Genomic DNA, 24,193 nt, shown 5'->3' on the forward strand with positions numbered 1-24,193 from the left:
GGGTGGTGAAACTTTTCAAGACCAGATAGACAGTTGTTCCACAATATTGCAAGTGTGCTAAATGTCACTGTTCACTTTAAAATTTTGGTTAATTTTATTATGTGAATGTCATTTTAATAATAAAAAAAAAGCATTTGACCAGAAATTTAAAAAAATCAAAACAGACAAATACTGGGCGCCTGGGTGGCTCAGTCGTTAAGCGTCTGCCTTCGGCTCAGGTCATGATCCCAGGGTCCTGGGATCGAGTCCCACATCAGGCTCCCTGCTCAGCAGGAAGCCTGCTTCTCCCTCTCCCACTCCCCCTGCTCGTGTTCCTGCTCTCGCTGTCTCTCTCTGTCCAATAAATAAATAAAATCTTTAAAAAAAAAAAAAAACAGACAAATACTGTCTGCTATCTGGTATTTACCTCAAATGGATCCAGTTTGAGGGGAGTGGGGAGTGGAGGGCAAGTGCGGATGAAGCAAGATTGACTACAAATTGGTAACTGTGGATTTGGGTTCATTATACTATTCGTTTTTTGCCTACCTTTGAAAAATTCTTTAGTAAAGTTAAGTAAAAGAATAAGAACTTGCTAGGCAGACGAGTGAGGTGGTGGTGGTAGTGGTAGTGGGGTCATTGCAAGAAGAGGGAAAAGCGCATGCAAAGGTGCCGAAGAGTGAAGGGGCACCAGGCAGGGCCCAAGGAGGTGGGACACCCCAAGTTCTAGGTCACACAACTAGTGGGAGACAGAGCTGCCTTCTTGCCTTCTTTCTTTTCTTCCTTTCTCTCCCTTTCTTCCTTTCTCCTTCTTTTTCCTTTTTAAGAATAAAAATCTTGGTTTTAAGCAGAAGGAGTCTCAAAGCTGCTATGTCAGCAATCACAACGTCCAAACACGTATCTAACTTACTGGAGGGGCCCCATTCAGAAGCCATGAAGTCTTATTTTGGACATAACTCTAAGTCAGGATATATGGGATCCCACCCCATGGAAGATGAAAAGCAGTTTTTAGAGGGGAAATGAAAGCCTTTTAAGTAAGGCAAGCACTTGGGCAATAATGAAATGTGATGACCACAGCCTGGGTTGGGAGGCTATAGATAGGAAAGCTAATGAAAAGACACATTAGAATAGAAATACATAGTCATCAAGGAAATGCAAATCAAAACCACAATGAGATACCACTTTACAGACATAGGACGGGTATAATTAAGAAGTCAGATAATAACAAGTGCTGACGAGCATGTGGAGCTTGCTGGTAGGAATGTAAAATGATTCAGCCACTTTGGAAACAAGCTGATAGTTTCTCAAAAGGTTAAACATAGTTACTATATGACCCAGCAATTCCACTCCTAGGGAAATGAAAACACATGTTCGTTCAAAAACTTGGGCTTGGGCGCCTGGGTGGCTCAGTCGTTAGGCGTCTGCCTTCGGCTCGGGTCATGATCCCAGGGTCCTGGGATCGAGTCCTGCATCGGGCTCCCTGCTCTGTGGGGAGCCTGCTTCTCCCTCTCCCACTCCCCCTGCTTGTGTTCCTGCTCTCGCTGTCTCTCTCTGTCAAATAAATAAATAAAATCTAAAAAAAAAAAACCACAACAAAAAACTTGGGCATGAATGTTCACAGCAGCACTACTCATAATAGCCAAAAAGTAGAAAAACCTCTAATGTCCAATGATGAATAGGAATGTGGTAAATTCATATGATGCAATATTATTCAGCAATGAAAGGAATAAAGTACTGAAACATGCTACCATATGGATGAAACTCGAAAACAGTTGAAGTGAAAGAAGCATCTCAAAGGACCATACATTACAGAATTCCCTTTGTATGAAATGTTCAGCGTAGGCAAAGCTACAGATAGCAAGTAGGTTAGTGGTTGCTCTGTGCTGGGAAGAATGGGAGAAGAGTAGGGTGGTAGCTGAGGGCTGCAGGGTTCCTTCTGGAGGTGATGAAAATGTTCTGGAATTAGTGATGCTGGATGAGCAGCTCTGTGAATATACTAAGAACCACTGAACAGAACACTGTGAAAGGGTGAATTGTATGGTTGTGGGAGTTCTCTCTCAATAAATTAAAAAAAAATTTACTGCTATTAAAAAAAAAGAAAGGTAGTCTGGGTTGCTTTAGTGCAGGGGCAAGAGTGTCACACTAATCATGATTCAAATGCGGGGACACTTGGGTGGCTCAGACAGTTAAGCGTCGGCCTTCGGCTCAGGTCATGATCCCAGGGTGCTGGGATTGAGTCCCGCGTCGGGCTCCTTGCTCAGTGAGGAGCCTGCTTCTCCCTCTGCCTGCCACTTCCCCTGCTTGTGCTCACTCTTTCTCTCTGACAAATAAATAGGATCTTTGAAAAGAAAAAATCCAAGTGCGCTCCTCTGGGCTAAAAACCTGATCCTGGCTATTAAATGAATTTCAGCAGGAAATGTGTCATATGTTTTGGAAGATACCTACTGAAAATGAGTAAGATGGAAAAAAAAAAGTTTCCAGTGCGTAAAGCAGTGTGAGTCAGGGTCTCTATCAAAAGGAGGTTGTCAAGGACCCCCTGGACAGGCAGAACGACACTTCAGGGAGTTAAAACACTTGTGAGGTCAAGTTTTAACATGCACAAATTACACATATTCTTTAGTTTAATTGTCTGAGAAAAAGGGTTCATTGATAAATTCAAATTTTATGTATAAATATTTTGCGAAGCATAGGGGTCTTCAAATGAAGAAAAATTTACATTATTTTTTAGGGCATTTAAAATGGACAAAAACTTTACTTGATGTTTGAAATTCTTAACATTTTGTGCTTGAAATATCAACTGTGAAAAATACTTTTTTTTTTTTTTTTTTTAGGGGTGCTTGGGTGGTACAGTTGGTTAAGCATCCAACTCTTGGTTTCAGCTCAGGTTGTGGTCTCAGGGTCATGGGATCAAGCCCCGTGTCAAGCCCCATGCTCAGCACAGAGGCTGCTTAAGACTCTCTCTCCCTCTCCCCCTCCCCACCTGCTCTCTCTCTTAAATGAATAAATTCTTTTTAAAAATACATTTTTTAAAGGACATGAGAAAATTTTAAGCTGCCTGCAACTACTTCTCTCAGATAACCCATTACAGGTACAAGCCTTTAATCATTACAGTAAATGAAAAACTAAATGGGATAGAACTGTGATACTTTTTCTTTTGAGCATTGGTTTTTGAAGTATCAGAGATGTCTTGATGTGCACTCTGTAAGAATTCTGACCAGCTGAACACAACTTGCAGATCTCATGAAGAGCACACTGAGAATTGGCCCAATTATCATCCTTTTAATGCTCCCATTAAGGTGCTATACATGTGAACACCATACTTTACATTTAATTTTTTCTCTTAGATCAGGAAATATTTCATACATAAAGAGAACAGAATGCCCATGTGCCCACCGCCAGGCAGACATCCTGTTACATTTGCTTTAAACCCCTTCCCTGGCTTCCGGACCCCACCCCTCCTCCCATATGCACAATCCTATTATGGTCATGTCCAGATCTCAGCTGCAAATCTCCACTTCATGCTGTCTCAATATTTAACCCTTTCAGTGGTTAGGGCCAATGCTCCTAAGGAGATCATGAGCTGGGCAGTAAGTGTTAAGAATATCATTTTATTGCTGGAAAAGAACTAAGGTAACTTTATAGTAAGGCACTGAGGTCCAGAAAAAGTAAGTGATTTGCCTTCTCAGGGTTACACAAAGTCTGAAATTCACAAATCTTGATTTATTGTCCAGCAAAATGGAATAGTAGAAACTGCATAGGCTCTAGAGGCAAACTCAGCTGAGTTCAAATTCTGACTTTGCCTTTGATGAAATGACCTGGTCATAGGGAAAAACCCAAACACTTATCTGAGTTTCTGTTTTTGTCAGCAACATGGAAATTATACCAGCTCCTCTTCAGAGCAAGGAACAGAAAGTAACACAAGTAGGACTGTGCCTGGCACAGAATAGGGATTCGATAGTGATTTTTAAATTCCACTTTTTAATGAGCACCCGTTAAGTGTCAGGCATCATTCCTGACACTAAGGGCATGTTCATTCCATGAACAGGACAATGTCCCTGCCACTGTGCTGGTTAAGAAGTCACCAGTAAAATCATTAGCCAACTGTATGTGCATCCATTTGCAAGTTTTTGATCCCTATGGCTGTGTTTTCTTTTTTGCGTTTGCTTGACATACTGATTTTTCCATTCCCCAAGTCAACTCCAGAGCCAAGGCTGGCCAGGGACAACCCAAAGTCTGGTTACTGAGCCCCTCGTCAGGTGAGAAAGGGAGACAGGATACATTCTGAAGAGATCCAGAGAGACAGGTCCCTTTCCTCAAGGAATTCGTGGGTCAATTACTAATATTGAGACCATTTGTGGAGCACTTACTTGAGGTCAGGTGCTGGGCAAGACACTTTACAATTATTTCATTTAATCCTCACAACCATCTCTTAAAGGTATGGTTTTTGTTTTATTTTTTTTTAAGTATTTTATTTATTCGAGAGAGAGAGAGAGAGAGAGAGAGAGTGAGTGCACAAAAGCAGGGGGGAAGGGCAGAGGGGAGAGGAAGAAACAGATTCCCTACTGAACTGGGAGCCTGATGCGGTAATGGGGCTCAATCCCAGGACCCTGAGATAATTACCTGAGCTGATGGCAGACGTTTAACCAAGCCACTCAGGCACCCCTGTTTTTCTTTTTTTTAAGTAATCTCTAAGACCAATGTGGGGCTCATCACAACCCCGATATCAGGAGTCACATGCTCTACCGACCAAGCCAGCCAGGTGCCCCTGCTGTACCTTTTAATAGTCTCAGTAACTGCTGAAATGAAGTAAGTCATCTTTTTTTTCAGATTGTCAGAGAAAGAGCGAGAGAGAGAGCGAGAGAGAGCATGAACAGGGGGAGTGGCAGGCAGAGGGAGAAGCAGGCTCCTTGGTGAACAAGGAGCCCTATGCGGGGCTCGATCCCAGGACCCTGCAATCATGACCTGAGCCGAAGGCAGCTGCTTAACCGACTGAGCTACCCAGGCACCCTAGAGCTCCTTCTAGGACAATTCTAAAGCAGAAAATGGTCTATTATAATCTGGTATTAGAAACATTATCAACTCTTTTCATTTCTCCACATGGACCTATCATTTTCTTTTAAAAAAAGTTTTGATATCTTTAAAAAGTAGACAAATACATTTTGCATTCGAGAGATTCGTATTTTACAGGAGTCAAGCATGAAAGCCCCCACACCCTGTAGTGACTACCTGGGGACAGCTCAATGTGCAGTTTCATTTCTAGAGGCATACATTCAATAATACAATACAATAATATTTTCGCATGAACAGGAGACAGTATACTATTCCACAACTGGGTTTTTTTTTTTTTTCATTTAACGTACTGATTTATGCACGAGGCTGAACATTTTCTTCTGAATGCTTATTGGCCATTCATTTCTTTTTCTGTGAACTACTTCTTCATAACCTTTGCCTACTTCTCTACTGACCTGTCTTCTTCTAGGTTCACATTAATTTATACTCACACATTGTAAACACTCATCTTTTGTTATCTATGTTGCATAGACCTATTTTCCAACACGTTCGTTTACTATTTCCTAACAGTACAGTTTTGGGCAAGCCACTGAACCCAGGGCTGTTTCCTTACCTAGACAATGAGGACACTGCCTGTGTGAGACTGGGGAGAAGTGAGAACTGCATGCCAAGTACTAAGCATTATACCTGGCATTCAAGAAGTACTCAATAGATGTTAGCCACTCTTCACTACCTAGACTTGAGGTCACAAGCTGGCTAGATATAGCTTTGCCCATAGTGTTTAAAAGTAATACATTTGAATCCTTTAGATGAGACATACATTTTCTGGTTGGCCATACCCTCACCTGTCTCCCCAATCTGTTTTCACAACAGCTTCTCAGATCTGTTACCACCCTTCCACTCTCCCAAGTTCTTAATGAATGAAAATAAAGCAGGCTTTAAGATTATTATACATTATATAATTATTATAATCAGGCCTGCTCTTTGTACCCATTATGCATTGCACAACACTTGATACACTGTTCACACTGTAGCCTACTATGGGGTTGGGCAATGTACAACCTGCACATCAGTACATGGCAGCCTGGTCCACATTTCAAGAAATTTAAGGCATTCTCACTGCAATTTAAAAGGCTTTCACAGAGGCTCTATTTTCACAACACCCACTACGTAGGATCAAGGTGGGACTGATCTCTCTAAGTACAGATGGGGTAGGAGGTAGAGCTAGTAAGCCAGAAGTGTGGGCCCAAGTATCTCGACATTCAAATTGCGGCTATGAAAAACCAAGTCATCAGGTCCCTCTTGGTATCCTCTCAAAGAAAGGCAAGATGAGAGCTTCTGCATTTCCAGAGGTTTCCCAGAGATCATCAAGGAGAAACCATATTAAAAATTACTACCCCTAGGGCTGGCTCAGTCAGTAGAGCAGGTGACTCTTGATCTCAGGGTCATGGGTTTGAGCCCCATATTGGGCACAGATATTACTTTAAAAAAAATTACTATCCCTATAACAAAACTATAGATGAGATTTGGCTACATAAAAACCCCTTACACTTATATACAACTTCAAATGTCAAATGTTTTACAAAGTGTATTTATATACCCATCATAACATTTATTAACAAAGCCTTATAAGAACAGACAGGGATTAGGGACTGTAACAGTATTGTATGGACAGTTGGTAGCTACACTTGTGAGCACAGCATAACGTATACACTTGTCAAATCACTTATGTTGTATACCTAAAACTAATGTAACATTGTGGGTCAACTATATTTCAGTAATAAAAAAAGAATGGGCAGGGATTATTATACCCATTTGGGGTCATCAGATGAATCTGGGGGGGATACCTCTAAAAAACTCCCTCCAAAGAACTAAAAGGCAGTCTTACCTACCAGTTGAAGGGAACTGTGGCAAAGTGACAATCTGAAATGATGGGTATAAAATCCTGGGAGACAGTGACAGTCACCCAGCTATCAGTTACGGTTTCAAGATATTGACTGCGTCCATGTGTGCGTGCGCATGCACACACAGAGTTTCTAATGTACAAATGAATTAAAAGTTTTCAGACTGACAAACTTGTCATGGAAACTGAATAAATATGCAAAAATAAAGAGCAAAATAAACCCGAGTCCAACCACCTCGTTAATAGCTGAGGTCTTTATTTCAATTTGTATGTACAGTAAAAGTGCTGCTGAGAATATGCAGCAACCAGACAAAACATAAATGTAATTCTCTCTCAACAATTAGCAGCTTAAGATCTATCAACTACAGTGTTAACGTTCACACGTTCACAAGTGTCATTTCTGTACTTTTCAATTCGTGCAAGTGAGTTTTTATTCTGACACACTTTGATAAAACACACTTACAATCTAGTAGTCAGTCCTACTGAGGGTATCACCTAGCATACACAACACACAGACAGAAATGTTAACTCTTAGAGCCACATTCAAAATCCCCAGTTTCATCTGGGGATGGGAACCATAATTTTGCCTGTGTCAATTTGTTGATTATAATATTTGGTTTTGTTTTGGATGCGTATTTCCCAAAGCTGAAAGGCAGCCCCTCACTGGAACTTACTTGGAATTCAGTATTTCATCTGACTGTACCTCAAAGGAATATGAAGTCAGAAACAAAACCAAATGCAGTGAAGACCACATAAAAATATGCTTGTTATTAGGGCATGGCTAGCAAGGAAGGCTTGATCCCAGTGTTTTCCTTGGTATCAGATTTTTACCTCAGTTGGGTGGCAGGGGTACAAGGGAGAAAGAAGACCCCAGTCAATGAAGTGTAAAATTTAACCTACTTTTGCTTCTTAGGGAGCCAGTGGAGTAGAAAGCCTTCCTTGCTAGGATGCACTGAGTATATACCAAGGAACTGAAATTGGAGCAGACAGAAGTGCCCTTCAATTGAATCATAAAAATGGTAAAATGTTATTCTACAATGAACAGAGTCACCCAGGCTACCACAGCCAGCCTCAAGCACCAGCACTAACAAGTAATCCAGGAATGCTTCATTTCAAAGGGAATGCACGTAGTCTTTAAAAGAGAAGAAGCATTAAAGCAAGGGGAAATTTCCACTCACAGAACAATTGTTAAACAACCATTAGAGTGAGGTTATAGAAGAGCTTTGAATAGACCAGAATCCGGGAACAGCCACAATGCAAAGAAACACAAAGGCAACAGGTGTGGGAGCGGGAAGTGGGGGAAGGCATGAAAACAGATGCATGGTTACAAATAGCATTAAATGCAGACAACTGTTGGGGCCTGGTGAAGAATCAAGGGACAAGACACGTAGAAAGCCATTACTGTAACTAACCTAGCTTGAAGCTCCTTCCTAAGACAGTTTGAGAGAGGATGGTGGACAGTTAGCACAGGCCTGTTTGGCTGGGATCTCAGGGGGCTGTCCAGAGGCAGAAACCTTCCTTTGGTAGAAATTGACCCATGGCAAATGGGAACAATTTCAATCCATCTATCACAGTGAATTCTAGCGCCCACAAAACTTAGTAGCCTCTACACAGTTTAGGGGACTCAAAGGTTCTTAGAAAAACTGGAGGATGGTGGCTAGAGCCTCTTTTTAGTAACTTTGTGGGGCTCTCTTCCCTACTCTGAGTGATTAAGCTAGAGCAGAAGGTTATGAGAAACTATGCTAGTTTGACAAAGTCATGGTGTCCTTTGGCACTCCTGCCTGAAGTCACTGCAATATTTTTAGGCAAAGTTAACATTTAAAATACATAGGCATGGGAATAATTTGTTTTTTGGCCTGAACATGAATTGGTTCCAATTATTTTTTAATAGAAAAATCATCCCCGTGGTCCCTGCTCTGGGCACTAATTTTAAGAGGTCAACAGAGCTAACAGGTTGTACTACAATCATCTGAGGATGGAGTGAAGATTGGGGTACCTGAGTTAAAATATCAAAATGATTATGGAAACAACATGCTGACTCTGAGAAGGCCAGCCTGCCAAAGCCACAGGAGGCTGGAGCTGTCATGTAAACCATCCTCTCAGACAGAGAAGGCAATGCTAATCTAGTTCCAAAAGAATTTCCCGGTATGGGAAGAATAGGCAAAGCATGCTTTGCTACTCTTTTCAGGGCATGTTACACGCCCCTTGCTCATCACTTGGTTGCACAGAACTGAGGCCAAGCAGGAACAGCATTTGTGATTCAATACTATGAATATGAAAAGATTAACCAAGCTTTCTAGATAGGCTCTAAAAGCCCAGTTCCATCCTGGTGGAACTGGTTATAGCATGGGGAAGGCGGCTCAGTCATTTTTTTCTAAACTGTCTATAAAAGTCCACTGAGCATAGGTATGTTAGTAAGTTAGTCTAGATGAATAGGCAGTGGACAACATTTTACACCCCAAACTTGGGTCCTTCTAACCTGACAGATCCTTTTCTGTTCTTCAGGGAGAATCATCTTCAGTTGATTCTCTCAGGCAGACAGAATAAAGCTTTGAAATTAAGGATGCTGGGGCCAAAATGCAGACAGAAGATTCCACATCACTTTGGTTTCAGTAATCAGGGGTTGTTAAAAATAAATTAAGGAAACACAAGGAATTATGTATGACTCTCATAATATAGTCTCAATTTTTTCTTAAAGACCACCCCAGCCCAAAGTCACTGGGTGAACATTTTCTTGGGGCAAAAAAATCTCTGTCCTATCATGCTGGTTTGTGGAAACAGCCTCCTCCTCCCCCTGCACACCCCTTTCCTCTCCAACCAAGCCAAGCCCATGAAGTGGTGTGGTGGGGGCGGCAGGCACCAAAAAGCAGCAGCCAGAGGAGGAAGTCTACGCTGCATCTCAAAACAAGGGCATCAGAAGGAAGCATTTATAGCAAGTCTTCCTTTACTCAAACTGCTTCAAGACAAGAGGGAGCAGCACACTTAAATATCCACACATTTCTTCATTTAAAAACATCACTTCTTTATTTCAAAGGAAAAATAAAAGACCCTCCCAACCCTTTCCAAAAAAACCCAATAATAATAATAACAATAATAAAAAAATCCTATTAGAAACCATAAGGAAGCACTGAGAGTTTGAGTATTACATTCTTCAAGTATGCTGTTCGGATTTTTTGTTTTTTTAAGTTGGTGACTATACACATATTTAAAAAAACCTTAAAAGTGCGGCCAAGGGATTTTGCTTAAAATTAAGTATTTAGAGGGCTACTTCAAAATACTGTAGTAGGGCTTTGCAGTGATCCTTTGGGGCATGATGCTCTCACTTTTGTATCCTAGCAAAGGTTAAGGGACCAGGTTCAAAAGTGATCATACTTCCAGGGTTAGCATGAGTGGCCAACTTGGGTGAGAAAGCCAGGGAGAGATCCATGTGTTCTTCCACGGACAAGGACAATCCACCCTGAATCCAAAAATTCAGACATGGAATGTGGTAGGATTTCACAGTAAAGTTAGTCTGGGAGGGGGAGAGGTGGTGAGCCCAGACGAGGCAGGGTGTTAGGTTTAACTGGTTTCCCTAATCAGGTTTTTGCATCTTTTTAGTGGGTTTTAGTGCAGTCCTTCAAGCCACAATTTAGAATGCCCTTCAGTGTGCTCCAGATTGTTGGTTCATATTAAAGGACTGTTTAAGATTTGCATCCCAAGGAAAATCATGCTACATAAAAATGATCCAAGATTTTTGCCCAAAAAACTTCTTGGATAAAATCTAAAAAATACTATTGCAATTGCGTCTCTTGAAGAAAAAAACATTATTCTAAATGTAAACAGATTCACTCAACTCTTTTGTTGTTGTAGAAAACTTCAGAGAAGGTAAGTTGCTGTCTAATTCTTCGCTGCATGCACTCGCCAGAGGGTAGGGGAGCACTGCCTTCTTGTGCCAGCATCATCTGGGGGAGGAAAAGAACCGTTCCACATAGCTGAAGAGGGCATCCCAGTGCTTCCAGAGAAAGGCAATGAAAACCACAAGGAATAAAGTGCTGAACGTCCTGTTGCGAGTCTTCATGAGAGGAACCACACAGTTGGCTACCGTGGAGACAAAGACCAAAAGGACCGCCATGACTGCCAGAAGGATGTTGATGAGTTTGCCCAGAAGGTTCCGGGCAGTGGCATTCTCCAGCCCTTCCAGCTGTACCACCTGCTGCTGCTGCTGCTGCAGCTCCATCTTGGAGATGCGGGTCTGGCACGCCTCCAGGGCCTCCTGTGGGCCAGAACAGGGAACAGTTAAGCTTCTGCTCACACTACTCTGAATAGCTGACATGCACGTTGGGCGAGCCGGATGCATCTTGAGCTATGCCAATGATTTTAAATATGCTAGTCTTGAATAAGAGAGGCCAAATGTTTAAGTCTTTATTCAAGCAATTACTCACCTAAACTGCCCTCCACCACATTCCTCCCACAATGGCTCACAGGAAGCAGGAGCCACACTCGGATGTGGTCTTGAACATTTTAACGAGAAGACCTCTGGGATATTTTTTTTCCCCATGTAAAAATTACTAATTAAAGTTGCACAGGACAAACATACTTGCTCAACATTTCAAATAGGATACATTGTCTCTCTTGATATTTTCCTTAAATCCAGGTCTTAGCCTTGAAGTAATACTGTCACTCTGACATGTGTTCTCATTCTTTCACCTATGTTTAAACGCCTATATATTTAAGCCTAGGGAAATGTATGGAATTATTTTTTGACTTCCTATCTTAATAGTATCATACTATAGGAACTAATTCATAACTCATTTTTTTTCACTCAACAGTAGGTCCTATCGATCCTTTCCATGTCAATGTGTAGAGATTTACCTCATTCTTTTTAATTGCTATGTAGCATTTTATAGTATGGATAGATATGTCACAGTTTATTCAGCTAGTTCCCTGCTGGAGAGATTTAGGTTATTTCCAACTTTTCCAATGTAACAATGATGAGGTGAACATCCTCTGGACATCCTTGTACGCATTATCCATTGTTTTCCAAGTCAAGTAAATCACAGACAACAGTGTAAAGGGCTCTCTGATCTGTCTTCGTAAAAAGAGTACACTCCCCCCACCGCCCCTTTTAAGGTTGATCTTTGTAAGGAGGACACTATGCCCAAACACTAGACCAAACACTGTAAGTGATACACTCCCTTCAAGCCATGGGTTTATATGAAATTTACCCTCAACATTCAGAGGACAGAATATCCTCCAAAGTTCAGTGGTGGTGGGAGCCTTAGGTTTTTCTGGTCTTGGTTTCAATGCATCCTGGTTTCCTGTGATTTGAGATGAAAACTAGGCAACTTCAGATTGAAGCAAGCTAATGAATGGACAGTGAATACTACCCAGCCCAGAATGATCAAGGGAAAAAAACTAAAACATACAGAATTCCAGAGTCTGGAGAAGATGGTAGCTGGGCAAATGATCCAGACATTCCCTTGATTCTTTAAGCTGTAATACAAGATTCCTGGACTACTTCCCTTCCCTAAGACCAGCTTATTTCAAGATGCTTTTATGTGAAACCAGCAACTGTTCCCTTAGAAATACCTCCCAACTGGAGTAAGAAAAAGTTACATATTCTATTTCCTCATAGCATAAACTAGAGGGCCTTAAAACATAACTGCCTCATGTGTTATTCTCACAAATGGCCTGGCAATGTGCCTGTAAAAGGTTTGGGTTTGGCAACGAGGACAAACGCCTCCTTTGCTACAGAAGACAGACAAGATGGCCCTCTTGTGAGAGCAGCTCCTGAAGTGGTAACCAACAGATGTAATTATGCATGTGGTCTCCTATATACCGAGACCTGTGACCCCCAGAACATTTCCTATGAACCCAAGCAAGCATACCACCCCTACATGGTACAGCCTTTCAAGAAATGTACCTCATTTGAAGACTAGGTATATTACAGTTGGTATAACCTTCTCTTGATACTCTACCTTCCCCAACTTTTTTTCTAAACTTTTCAATATTATGGTAAAATATACCCAACATTAAATTTTAACCATTTTAAAGTGTACAATTCAGTGGCATTTAGTAAATTCATAATGTTGTACAACCATCACTACCATCAAGTTCTAGAACACTTTCATCACCCCAAAAAGAAATCCCCTAAGCCTTAGCTATTACTCCCTATTTCCCCTTCCTGCAGCCCCTGACAACTGCTGATCTTTCTATCTCCATAGATTTGCCTGTTCTGGACATTTCATGTAAATGGAATCATATAATATGTGACCTTTTGTGACTGGCTTTTTTTTCACAGAGCATAATGTTTTCCAGATTCATCTATGTTATAGCATGTATCAGTATTTTATTCCTTTTTCTTCTTCTCCCTTTTTATTGTGGTAAAAGACACATAACATAAAACCTACCACCTTAATTAACCACTTTTAAGCGTACAGCTCACTGGTATTAAATCCATTCATAATGTTGTGCAGCCATCGCCACCATCTAACTCCATAGCTCTTTTCATCTTGTAAAACTGAAACTCTATAGTCATTAAAAAAGAACCCCTCGTTCCGTTCAACCCCCAGCCCCTGCTGACCACCATTCTACTTTTTGTTAGTCTTCTGCTTTTACAAATCCAATCCTTTATGCTAACCTGGATGTCCCGGGCCCGTTCATAGGACTGATACGCAATTTTCTCTTCCATGCTGGCCAATTCCTGCTTCAAGTTTAAGATTTCATTCTGATGGAGTTCCGTTAGGTCATTTAGTTGTTCTTCTAATCGTTCACATCTAAGGGCGGGGAGGGGGGAAAGTTAGAATTTTATGCATTCTGTATTTTTCCTGGTATTATTCACATCTGTCCCCAAAACCCATTCTGCAAAGGAAGAAAACAAAAGCACAAAGAAATTAAGTCAGTGGCCTGGGATAACAGGGCATGCTAGTGGGGACAGCTATCTTAGTCCCTGGAATGGAAGCTTGTCACAAGGCCATATCATAGCAGCAACATGGTTTTTCCACAATCTTCTCATCACACAGTACTTGCAGCAATGCCAGCAGCCCTGGTCAGCTTGGAGTGTACTCATAATAAATGAGGCAGTTCTTACTTTGTTCTGAGCAGCAAAGGGCAGAGGCAAAAACAAGAATACAATTAAGCAGGTCTCATCACAAGATAAACAGCACATAAATGGAAACTGACCTTCTAGCAGTCACCAGTAGCTTATCCTGATACTGGAGGTCACTCACCTGGATGTTCATGGTTCAGAGCCCATCATCCCCTTGGCCAAGCACAGTGTCTAGGACATCTCAGTCAACAAATATTTACTAAGAGCCTGCTGTGTACCAGGTATGTTCAAAGTACTGGAAATACTGTGTGCTTAAGCAACACAGAATGCCTGCCCTCAGTAGTTTACATCTAAGTTGTATGTGTGTTGGGGGGGGAGGCAGAGAAACCAAGACAACTGCAGGTATGGATAAGTAAAATGAAGAAGATCAACAGGGGTATATATATGACAGAGTGCCTGGTGGCTGGTTAAGCTGGAATAGTCAGAGAACTCTTCCTTGTTCAGTGCTCTGCAACAATGACAGTGAAACTTGAATGATGATATGAATGGGCTTATGAAGACGCGGGGGGAGGAGTATCTTAAAGCAGAAGGAATAGCAAGTATAAAGTTCTCAAGATGAGAACTAGCTTGGCAGGTTTGAGGGACACAAAGTAGGCCAGTGTGGCTATAGCTGAGAAAAAACAGGAAGAATGGAGGGAGATAAAGTTCCTTGGAAGCAGGTCATTTAATTCATCTTGTATCTCTAGCACTTAGGGCTTTCTATGAGAAGGTTAATCTACATAAAGGTAGAACCTGGGCTGGGCACCTAAAGACCAGTAGGATTGAAACAGGTTTAAAGGACAAGATCAGAGATTTTAGGTAGAAAAAGAACATGGGTAAAGGACAGGAGGTAGAAATGTACAGGATAACTGGAATGATAGATCTATGTTGGAGAGAAAATGGAAAACTGGCCTTAAAAGGTAGGTATGGGAGTTGGGATTCTGGAACAGATAGTAAACGGGCCCAAAGCAGATTGCTGATGGGGAAAGGGTGACATGATAAACACAGCGTTTTAGGAATATGGGTTATATAGAGAAGAGGATAGATTGGGGTAGGTTGTGTGTGGGAATTCCAGGAACCAAACAAAGAACTAAGTAGGTAGGAGGATAGTTGAAAACTATACATTAAAACAGACTGGAAAGGGAACAATAAACTCATCTCTAGCTTTTGATGAATAAAATGTAAGCCTCTCTGTCAGAGGGCTCAGCCCAACAGGAGAATATACTGCTACTGAACACTACTGGGGCAAACACACACCCAACACTAGCATAGAAGCCTCAGAGGACTTTGTATTAAAAAAATAAAAATGACATTTAAAACTACCCTCCCTTTCCTTTTTTTTTTTAAGATTTTATTTATTTGACAGAGAGAGACACAACGAGAGGGAATACAAGCAGAGGGAGTGGGAGAGGGAGAAGCAGGCCTCCCACCAAGCAGGACGGGACTCGATCCCAGGACCCTGGGACCATGACCCAAGCCGAAGGCAGATGCCTAACGACTGAGCCACCCAAGTTGCCCCTCCCTTTCCTTGTTTTTAACCCCATATATAGTACACAACCTTTTAAGGAATACACAGAAGTTTTCTGTTAAGGTAATTCTTATACTGCAGCATCACTGATATTCTCCCTTCGATAATTACATAATAAATAATTATATCCTACACTCCATTCTTTCTCTAAGAAACAAGGGTTTTTATTTAAAAGGCACAGTCTGACCCTTTTCACTGTATTACTGAATCCTACTGAGTTTTCCTTTATCCTTGATAGGCATCTGTATTGCTTTCTTTCACACTGAAATTCTGTTACTGAAGTGACGGAACAGATCAGAAAGTGCTTCCACCCTTTACCTGTAACTTGGGCCAATATTCTCTGTGACTTTCTTTTCACTTCATCTGCTGCTGCCCAGGGCATATGCTCAGAAACAGGCACCATCTCTAGAACTGATTTTCTATCAAATTTTAAGTCCACCAACTGCCATAAGAATATGTTGATATACTGCCTTTTCAGGCTCATCCTGTTTTATTTAGCTCACTATTCTGTGGTGCTTTTAGTGTTTGATGATTTCATCATTCTCTCTCCTTCCGAGAGGTGGGATAGAGACTTTGTAAAAGGAGTGTTCCAAAGTATCAGTCCCTTGAGATTAAAGGGAAGGGCTGGACCTAGCAGCAAATAACCCTCCTAAGCTAAGGATTGATACTGGGTGGCAGGGAGGGGAGCATGGCAGTGGTGACAATCAGTCTGCTGATGAGAACAGACCCATGTGACATCTTTGGCATGTGTTCCATAATTGTATAGTCTTTCAGGAATGTTGGAGAATCTTATTTGATATTAAACATGGCCTCACACATACCATCAGAACAGAATAAAAAGTAACAGCAGCTGCTGCCATTTATTTAGTGCCTACTATATATCCAAATTAATTTTTAATAGATTTTTTTTTAAGATTTATTTATTTAGGGGCGCCTGGGTGGCTCAGTTGGTTAAGCCGCTGCCTTCAGCTCGGGCCATGGTCCCAGGGTCCTGGGATCGAGCCCCACGTCGGGCTCCCTCCTCATGCAGGAAGGCTGCTTCTCCCTCTGCCTGCCTCTCTCCCTCTCTCTCTCTCTCTCTCTCTCTCTCTCTCGCTCTCTCTGTGTGTCAAATAAATAAATAAATAAAATCTAAAAAAAAAAAAGAAAAAAAAAGATTTATTTATTTATTTGACAGAGAAAGAGAGAGACAGCGAGAGCAGGAACACAAGCAGGGGGAGTGGGAGAGAGAGAAGCAGGCTCCCCGCCGAGCAGGGAGCCCAATGCGGGACTCGATCCCAGGACGCTGGGATCACGACTCGAGCTGAAGGCAGACGCCCAAGGACTGAGTCAGCCAGGCGCCCCCAAATTAATTTTTTAAAAGATTTATTTATTTATTTGGTGGGGGGAGAGGCAGAGAGAAACTCAAGCAGGGTCTGTGCTGAATGTGGAGCTCGATGCCAGGACCCTGAGATCAGGACCTAAGCCAAAACCAAGAGTCAGCTGACTGCGCCACTCAGGCGCCCCTATCCAAATTCATTTCTGAAACTCCAAGAAGGTAGTAGGTATTATCTTCACTTTACAGATAAGGAAACTGAAGCTCAAAGAGGTAAAGTAACTTGCCTAAGGGCACACAGAAATTAAGTAGGGAGTAAAGATTCGAATCCATGTTTGTCTGACTTTAAACCCAAGTTCTTCTTTTTTTTAAAGATCTTATTTATTTGAGAGAGAGAATGAGAGAGAGCGAGTGAGCACGTGAGAGGGGAGAGGGTCAGAGGGAGAAGCAGACTCCCCGCTGAGCAGGGAGCCCGATGTGGGGCTCGATCCTGGGACTCTAGGATCATGACCTGAGCCGAAGGCAGTCGCTTAACCAACTGAGCCACCCAGGCACCCTAAACCCAAGTTCTTAACCTCTACACTGTGATGCCACTTTGAAACTACTCAAGAAGCCCAGATGAGCTAAACTCCCTTTTATAAGTAAGAAATTTGAGTCAAGTCTATAGTTGATCCAAATTACATAGCCACACAGGGAGCTGGACTGAACTACAGTGACATGACTGTTTGGAGCTTGATGTCAAGGTGGAGTCAATGGGAGGAGGAATGTAGTAACTCTACATACCTAGAATCAAAAAGAGGATAATAACAAGCGTTGGGGAGGATGTGGATAAATTTGAACTCTCATACAGCTGGTGGGAATGTAAATGGTGTATCAGCTTTGGAAAACAGTTTGGCAGTTCCTCAAAAAGTTAAATAGAGAATCACTTGTATGACCCAGAAATTCCACTCCAGGTATATACTGAAGAGAAATGAAAACTTCTTCCCACACAAAAAGGTGTACACAAACATTCACAACATTATTCTTAATGGCCAAAAAGTGGAAACAAGTAAATATCCATCAACTGATGAATAGATAAAATGTGGCGTAACCATACAATGGAGTATTATTTGGAAATAAAAAGAAATGAAGTAATGACACATGCTACAATATGGATGAACCTTGAATACATTATTCTAAGTGAAAGATACCAGTCAGAAAGGACCACAAACTACATGATGCCATGCCATGTATATGAAATGTCCAAAATAAGCAAATCTATAGAGACAAAGATTAATGGTTGTCAGGGTCTGGGCGAAATGGGAAGATTGGAAGGCAATGAAAATGCCCTAAAACTGATTATGGTGATGGCTGCATATATCTGTGAATACACTAAAAATCACTGATTTGTATATTTTGTTGTTGTTTTTAAGATTTTATTTATTTAGAAAGAGAGACAGAGAGAGCATGAGCAGGGAGAGGGGCAGAGGGAGAGGGAGAAGCAGACTCCCCACTAAGCAGGGAGCCCCACATGGGGCTAGATCCCAGAACCCTGGGACCATGACCCAAGCCGAAGGCAGACACCCAAACAACTGAGCCACCCAGGCACCCCTGACTGTATACGCTGAATGGGTGAATTCTATGGTATATGAATTACATCTCAATGAAGCTGTTAAAAAAGATTATGGATGTCTGCAATTTACTTTGAAATGCATTAAAAAAATGAGAGGAAGGGGGTGTCTGGGTGACTCAGTCGGTTAAGCGTCCAGCTTGATTTTGGCTCAGGTCATAGTCTCAAGGTCATGAGATTGAGCCCAAGTTGGGCTCTGTGCTCAGTGTTGGAGTTTGCCTGAGATTCCCTCTCTCCCTTTCCTTCTGCCCCTCCCCCACTCTAATAAATAAATCTTTAAAAAAATGAGAGGAAGGATGGATAGGTGGAAAGATGTGTGATAAAACAATATAGTAGAATGCAGAATCTAAGAGGTGGGTGGTATGAGTGCTTAGTGTACAGTTGTTTTAAACTTTGCAGCATATTTGAGGTTTATAATAAACACTGGGGAAAAATGATTATAGCCAGGAAAACTTAGGTTTGAGTCCTGGATCTGCCTCTCATAAGCTATTAGGTTAGCTTGCTTTTCTGAGCAAGTTCCTTCATCTATAAAATGAGGGTAATAATCTTAATCTTTTATACTCATATGAACACAGAAGCATTGTTTAAAAATGTCATTTTTTTCTCCTTTCCATCTTCATAATTTACCAAAACATAATGGCCTTTTTTTCCTCTCTTTTTTATTTGTCACAGAGAGAGAGAAAAAGAGAGCACAAGTAGGGGGAGTGGCAGGCAGAGGGAGAAGCAGGCTCCCCGCCAAGCAAGGAACCAGACCCAGGACTCGATCCCAGGACCCTGGGATCATGACCGGAGCAGAAGGCAGACACCCAACACACTGAGCCATCCAGGCATCCCACATAATGGCCTTTTTGAAAATGCTTCTACTTATTAAAGAAGGCATCACTTGAAAACATGCTCCCTGAAAGGAATTCATGTGCAATTTGAAAACCTTTTTAGCCAGCCAAATATCTCCTGTGGTGACTGATTCATGGACTTAATCTTATTCTAGGCTCATCACAGTCCACATCACTGTGCTAAGTATACAATAAATCCAAATATCTCACACTCGATTTTACATGTCTCAAGGATTATCACTATCATGTACCTCCCTACCCCTCTAGAGTTGTTAAAATCAGTATGTTGTGAAGAGAAACACACCACAAACATTTAAAGTATTGTCTGAAAGATAAAAAGGTTCCCTTAGAAGGAATCAAACTCTGGAGTTTAGAAAAGATCTTAGAAATCTAGTTACATCTCTTTCAACTGAGGAATTATTTCTATGACATCCCTGACAAGCAATCTCTCCTTGAATACCTCCAGTGGCAGGGTTTCATCTTTCTTAAGGCAGTGTTTTTCACTATTAGAGAAGTTCTTTTTAAAACTGAACTAAAACCTAGCTACTTGTAATTCTCACCTCACAGTCTTTGGAGCCACAAAAACAAGCTACTCCCTCACCTGTGTTACCTCTGATACCTGCATTCAGCAACAGAAGTAGTTCCCCATTATTTCTATAGAACAAATCCCCAGTAAAGTCTTAACTGCACTTGCATATGTCAGTATCATCTTGAACTCAGTCGGCTGACGGTGGTTCTTTCAGCGCACTCTTTCTGCACCTATTTGTAAAGATAAGCCTGTCTTCTATTGTCTTCATCCTGGGTGAAGACACAGAGGCCAAGAGAGGGCAAGGCCATGCCAGAGCCCACAGGTTGCTGCTAGAGCATAGCCCAGCCCCAAGCCTGGGCTAGGGTGACATACGCTTTGGTGTGCATTATAAAAGGTTGGGTGAGAAGACCTTCCTGCCCCACCCCTCCCCCAAACTATAGGCAGTAGGAAGTCCATGTTGGGGGATGAAGGTTTAAGTTAGCCTAGTTTGTCATTTTGTCTGTGTTTAGGAGTCCCATAGCTACACATCCAGCTGAAAAGCAAAACTGCATTCACCTTTGTGTTTTACTTATCCTAGTATTTCTGTGAGCACCCACTGACTGAAAGGGACAAGAATAAAGTGAAAAGAAAGGTGCCAAGTGCCAGGCAGATTAAGGTACAAAATATGTTTCTTCCCCCAAAGTTTTAACATTTTTTTTTTTTTTAAGATTTTAAGTAATCTCTATACCCAACGTGGGGCTCGAACTTAACGCTGAGATCAAGAGCCACATGCTCTACCGACTGAGCCAGCCAGGCGTCCCAATACTCTTTAACATTCCTGTGAAATGCAATCCTTCAACACCATGTTCTTTTCCGGAATTTTAGATCCAAATTGATGTAAGACGTTTAGACTTTTTAGTATATATAATTTTAAGTCCCTACTTAGTTAGAACATGCTTTACTGACTTCTTTCACCCATTGTTTGAGGGTTTCCCCCCTTCTTGAAGTATATCCTTTAGTATTTCTTTCAGCAAAGGTTTCCATGAGTGGTTAATTTTTGTCTACGTATGTCTAAAAGTGTCATAATTTCACTCTTTCTTGAATAATAAATTAGGTGGACATAGCATTCTAAGGTCACAGTTATTCTTCCCTAGCACTTTGAAGGTATTATTGTCTTCTGGCAGTATAATCTCTTATTTGTTTGGTCCATTTCACATTGAGTTTCTTTCATCAACTGGATTTCCTTGTGCCATCCGCAACTTCTGTTTGAGAGTATTATGGAGTTCCCTCCTGCATGTATCTCTTGCAGGTTCCTTTTCGGGCTATTTCATGGCTTTGGGTTGTTATAAAATATGTTTTGGATACCTTTACTTGTGAATACCTAAGATGACTTATTAATAACACCTTAGTTTGCCCCTCAGATTTTTATCTGTTTGTAAAGAGGGAAATTCCATAATTATATAATACCACATAAAAATATGTAATACTGTATATGAATCATAGAGTACATGCAAAAGTCCTCTGCACTTGTTCCCAACACTCTTGAACTTTATTATAAGAAATGTTTCTCATACAATGGTCACTAACATGTCAAAGGTTCTGGAAACCATTTATCATACAATAACACTAACATGTCAAAGGTTCTGGAAGCCATTTGGTTCACTTCATATTTTATCTAAAGGCTGTCCATCTTCACTCCTTCCACTTTGCACCTTCTTTGTACTTATGGTTTTATACAGTTTTTCTTTAAAAGATTTTGAGAGCAGGCGCACATAGGAACGGGCGGGGTGGGGGGGGTGAGCAGAGGGAGAAGCAGACTCCCTGCTGATCATGACCTGAGACAAAGGCAGACAGATAGCTTAACCGACTTAGCCACCCAGGCGCCTCTGTTTTTAGGCAATTTGTACCAGCTGATGATCTGCTCAGCCTGGGTTTGGGATTGAAACCCTGACTCTGCAACCCACCAGTGTGACCCTGTGAAGAGGCAATCTACCTATTCCAAAGGGCAATTGTGAAGACTGAACAGGAGTTAGACATCAAATGCCCTGCGCAAAAATGGAGCTCAGTGGGAGAGAACTATCACAAGTATACATTTGGTTTCCTTTTTGTCTTTTATGATCTTCCCAGGTCCCTCCAACAATCCCTAGTGAGGAAGTTCAAAAGGACTGCTTGTTGACCTCAAGTGCTCTGTGGCTCCAACATTCAAGGCTTCTTCCTTCTGATTTTTTCCCCCTCTTATCCTCCACTTCTTCATCTATCTCCACATCCTCAATTTTACATTTTCTCAAATTTTCACTGTTCCAGTATACTGAGTTTTTCCTGATATCTCATAAATGGGTTTTCTGGGTACACATTCTGTCCTTCTCAAGAAGGATAAGGAAAAACTAATGATGTAATATATGGTGATTAACATAACAATAAAAAATTAAAAAAAAAAAAAAAGAAGGATAAGAGAGGGGGCGCCCAGGGTGGCTCAGTCGTTAAGCATCTGCCTTCGGCTCAGGTCATGATCCCAGGGTCCTGGGATCAAGCCCCGCACTGGGCTCCCTGCAAGGAAGGGAGGAGCAGGAAGCCTGCTTCTCCCTCTCCCACTCCCCCTGCTTGTGTTCCCTCTCTCGCTGTGTCTGTCAAATAAATAAATCTTTAAAAAAAAAAAAAAAAAGGACAAGAGAGGCACAAGCCTCTTTTCTTATTTCCTCATCAGGAGGGCCAGCACAAACATACAAATGGGTTCCTGCTATTTCCCTGACTCAAGTTTGCCAGACAACTAAGTCCATTCACTGGCTTGTTCAAGCTTTCCTTTAAATTGATGAAACTGTCCTACCTACCTTCCTTTCATGGTATGTGTTTTGTATGCGTGAGAGGGAAAGTATCTCAAGTATACTTCATCTGATCTTTGCAAATCTCTAGAGAGAGTTGAGTAGAAACTGTTAATCCTCACCATACTCCTGTGGAAAATAAAGTCCTTTGGAGATTGAACAATTCACTCACAGTTACATGAGAAATTAATAGCAAGATTTCCTCAAGCTGAGAATCTTCCCAAATGAGAAAATATACTATTGTTCCCAGAGATAGTACTTTATTAACAGCTAGTTAAATAGTGAAATAGCATTTGGGTAAGTAGAATAAGCTCCATTTCTCCACAGATGAAAACAGACCAACAGGTTAGGAGACTTGCCAAGGTGACATAAAGCTGCAGAACTTAAGGGTGAAGCAAGATCCACAATGGGTCCAGTTGAAACAACCCCATTAATTCACCAACTAATTACTAGCATTTGCTTTCTTCTTCAAGTCATAAGAAGTACCTGGAGAATGATGACTTTCTGAAAGAAAAGTCACAACTGTTATTGGGTAGCTGAAACCCTATTACACTTACACATTTTTTTTTTTTTTAAAAGTAGGCTCTACACCCAATGTGGGGCTCGAACTCACGACCCTGAGATCAAGAATTGCATGCTCTACCAGTTGAGCCAGCCAGGCACCCCTACACTTACACAGCTGTGTTTGGGTTACCATAGTAAACACCTCTAATCTGCAGGAAACATCAGGGAGGAAACCAAGAAGGCCATAAATTTTGAGGCTTTTATAAAATGTGATGAACAAAGAGGTTGGCAAGATGCCCTTGTCGTCTTGGAATATAGGTCTTCTGGGTTACCTCAGCAACTTGAAAGAACTTTACTGGGTCTGTCATCACTAAAACACTTTCGCTGATTTGTTCACCCAGGTTATGGAAGTTTGTTCCTTAGCTCTTTTCACAACCTCACAATCCACAATTTGAAAGCACAAATCTGATCAAGCTTAACAATTTCCAATCAAACATTTTTCAGTGCCATCAGTCATTTTTATATGGCTTACATAACATAACCTACATGTGAAATTATGGTCTGAAATCAGGCTAACACAAAGAGCCCAGTAAAGACGATGTGATGTCAGTTTGGGTGGAGGAGTGCATGTGGGGGAGGAATTTAGGGTTCAATCTACATCTAGTTAATCACTGTAAACATCAAAGTATCAAAACACTAACACCAATAATAACAAAAGCAATAACCACCCACTCCCCCATACCCCATGCCTTTTTAGGTGTGGCATCTGCCTCTGATTCATGAAGACATTTCCACATTAACCCTTACCTCCTTCGTCCCTGGGAGGTACTTTAATTTCTAATTAAGAAATGGGAGGCTGAGAAAGATGCCACTTCCCCTTATTAGGTTAGTGAGGTGTACTGAGAATCCCAACCACTTGGTTCATGCTTCCTGTTTCTAGATTTGTTTTATTATTGTCTTTTTAAAACCTATACCACTAATCAAATGCAAAATGTAAACAACAACAAAAGGAAGAAAATACCCATTATTCCAGTTCCCAGTGACTTCTCACTACTCCCATTATTAATATTATAATCTCTTTTGCTTTACTTGCTAGTGTTTACTTCCTACCTAAATCCTAAA

The 24,193-nt window shown here is 41.3% G+C and overlaps 1 protein-coding gene across 9 annotated transcripts in view; it reads right to left on the reverse strand.

The window, feature by feature from the left end:
- Positions 1-7,110: 7,110 nt before the first annotated feature.
- Positions 7,111-24,193, reverse strand: part of TMCC1 (transmembrane and coiled-coil domain family 1) — a 251,422-nt gene continuing 234,339 nt past the window's right edge. For 8 of the 9 annotated variants that reach the window (XM_027584064.2, XM_027584070.2, XM_027584066.2 and 5 more), the window contains 2 exons: positions 13,509-13,644; positions 7,111-11,141 (listed from right to left, as the gene is read on the reverse strand). In XM_027584064.2, coding sequence (XP_027439865.1) covers positions 10,827-11,141; positions 13,509-13,644 — 451 coding nt within the window. In that variant the 3' untranslated portion in view covers positions 7,111-10,826. The remainder of the gene's footprint in view (positions 11,142-13,508; positions 13,645-24,193) is intronic. The other variant, XM_027584063.1, reaches the window with a different exon arrangement.

This window comes from Zalophus californianus, chromosome 1 (genome assembly GCF_009762305.2).
Source record: "Zalophus californianus isolate mZalCal1 chromosome 1, mZalCal1.pri.v2, whole genome shotgun sequence".
Taxonomy (NCBI): domain Eukaryota; kingdom Metazoa; phylum Chordata; class Mammalia; order Carnivora; family Otariidae; genus Zalophus; species Zalophus californianus.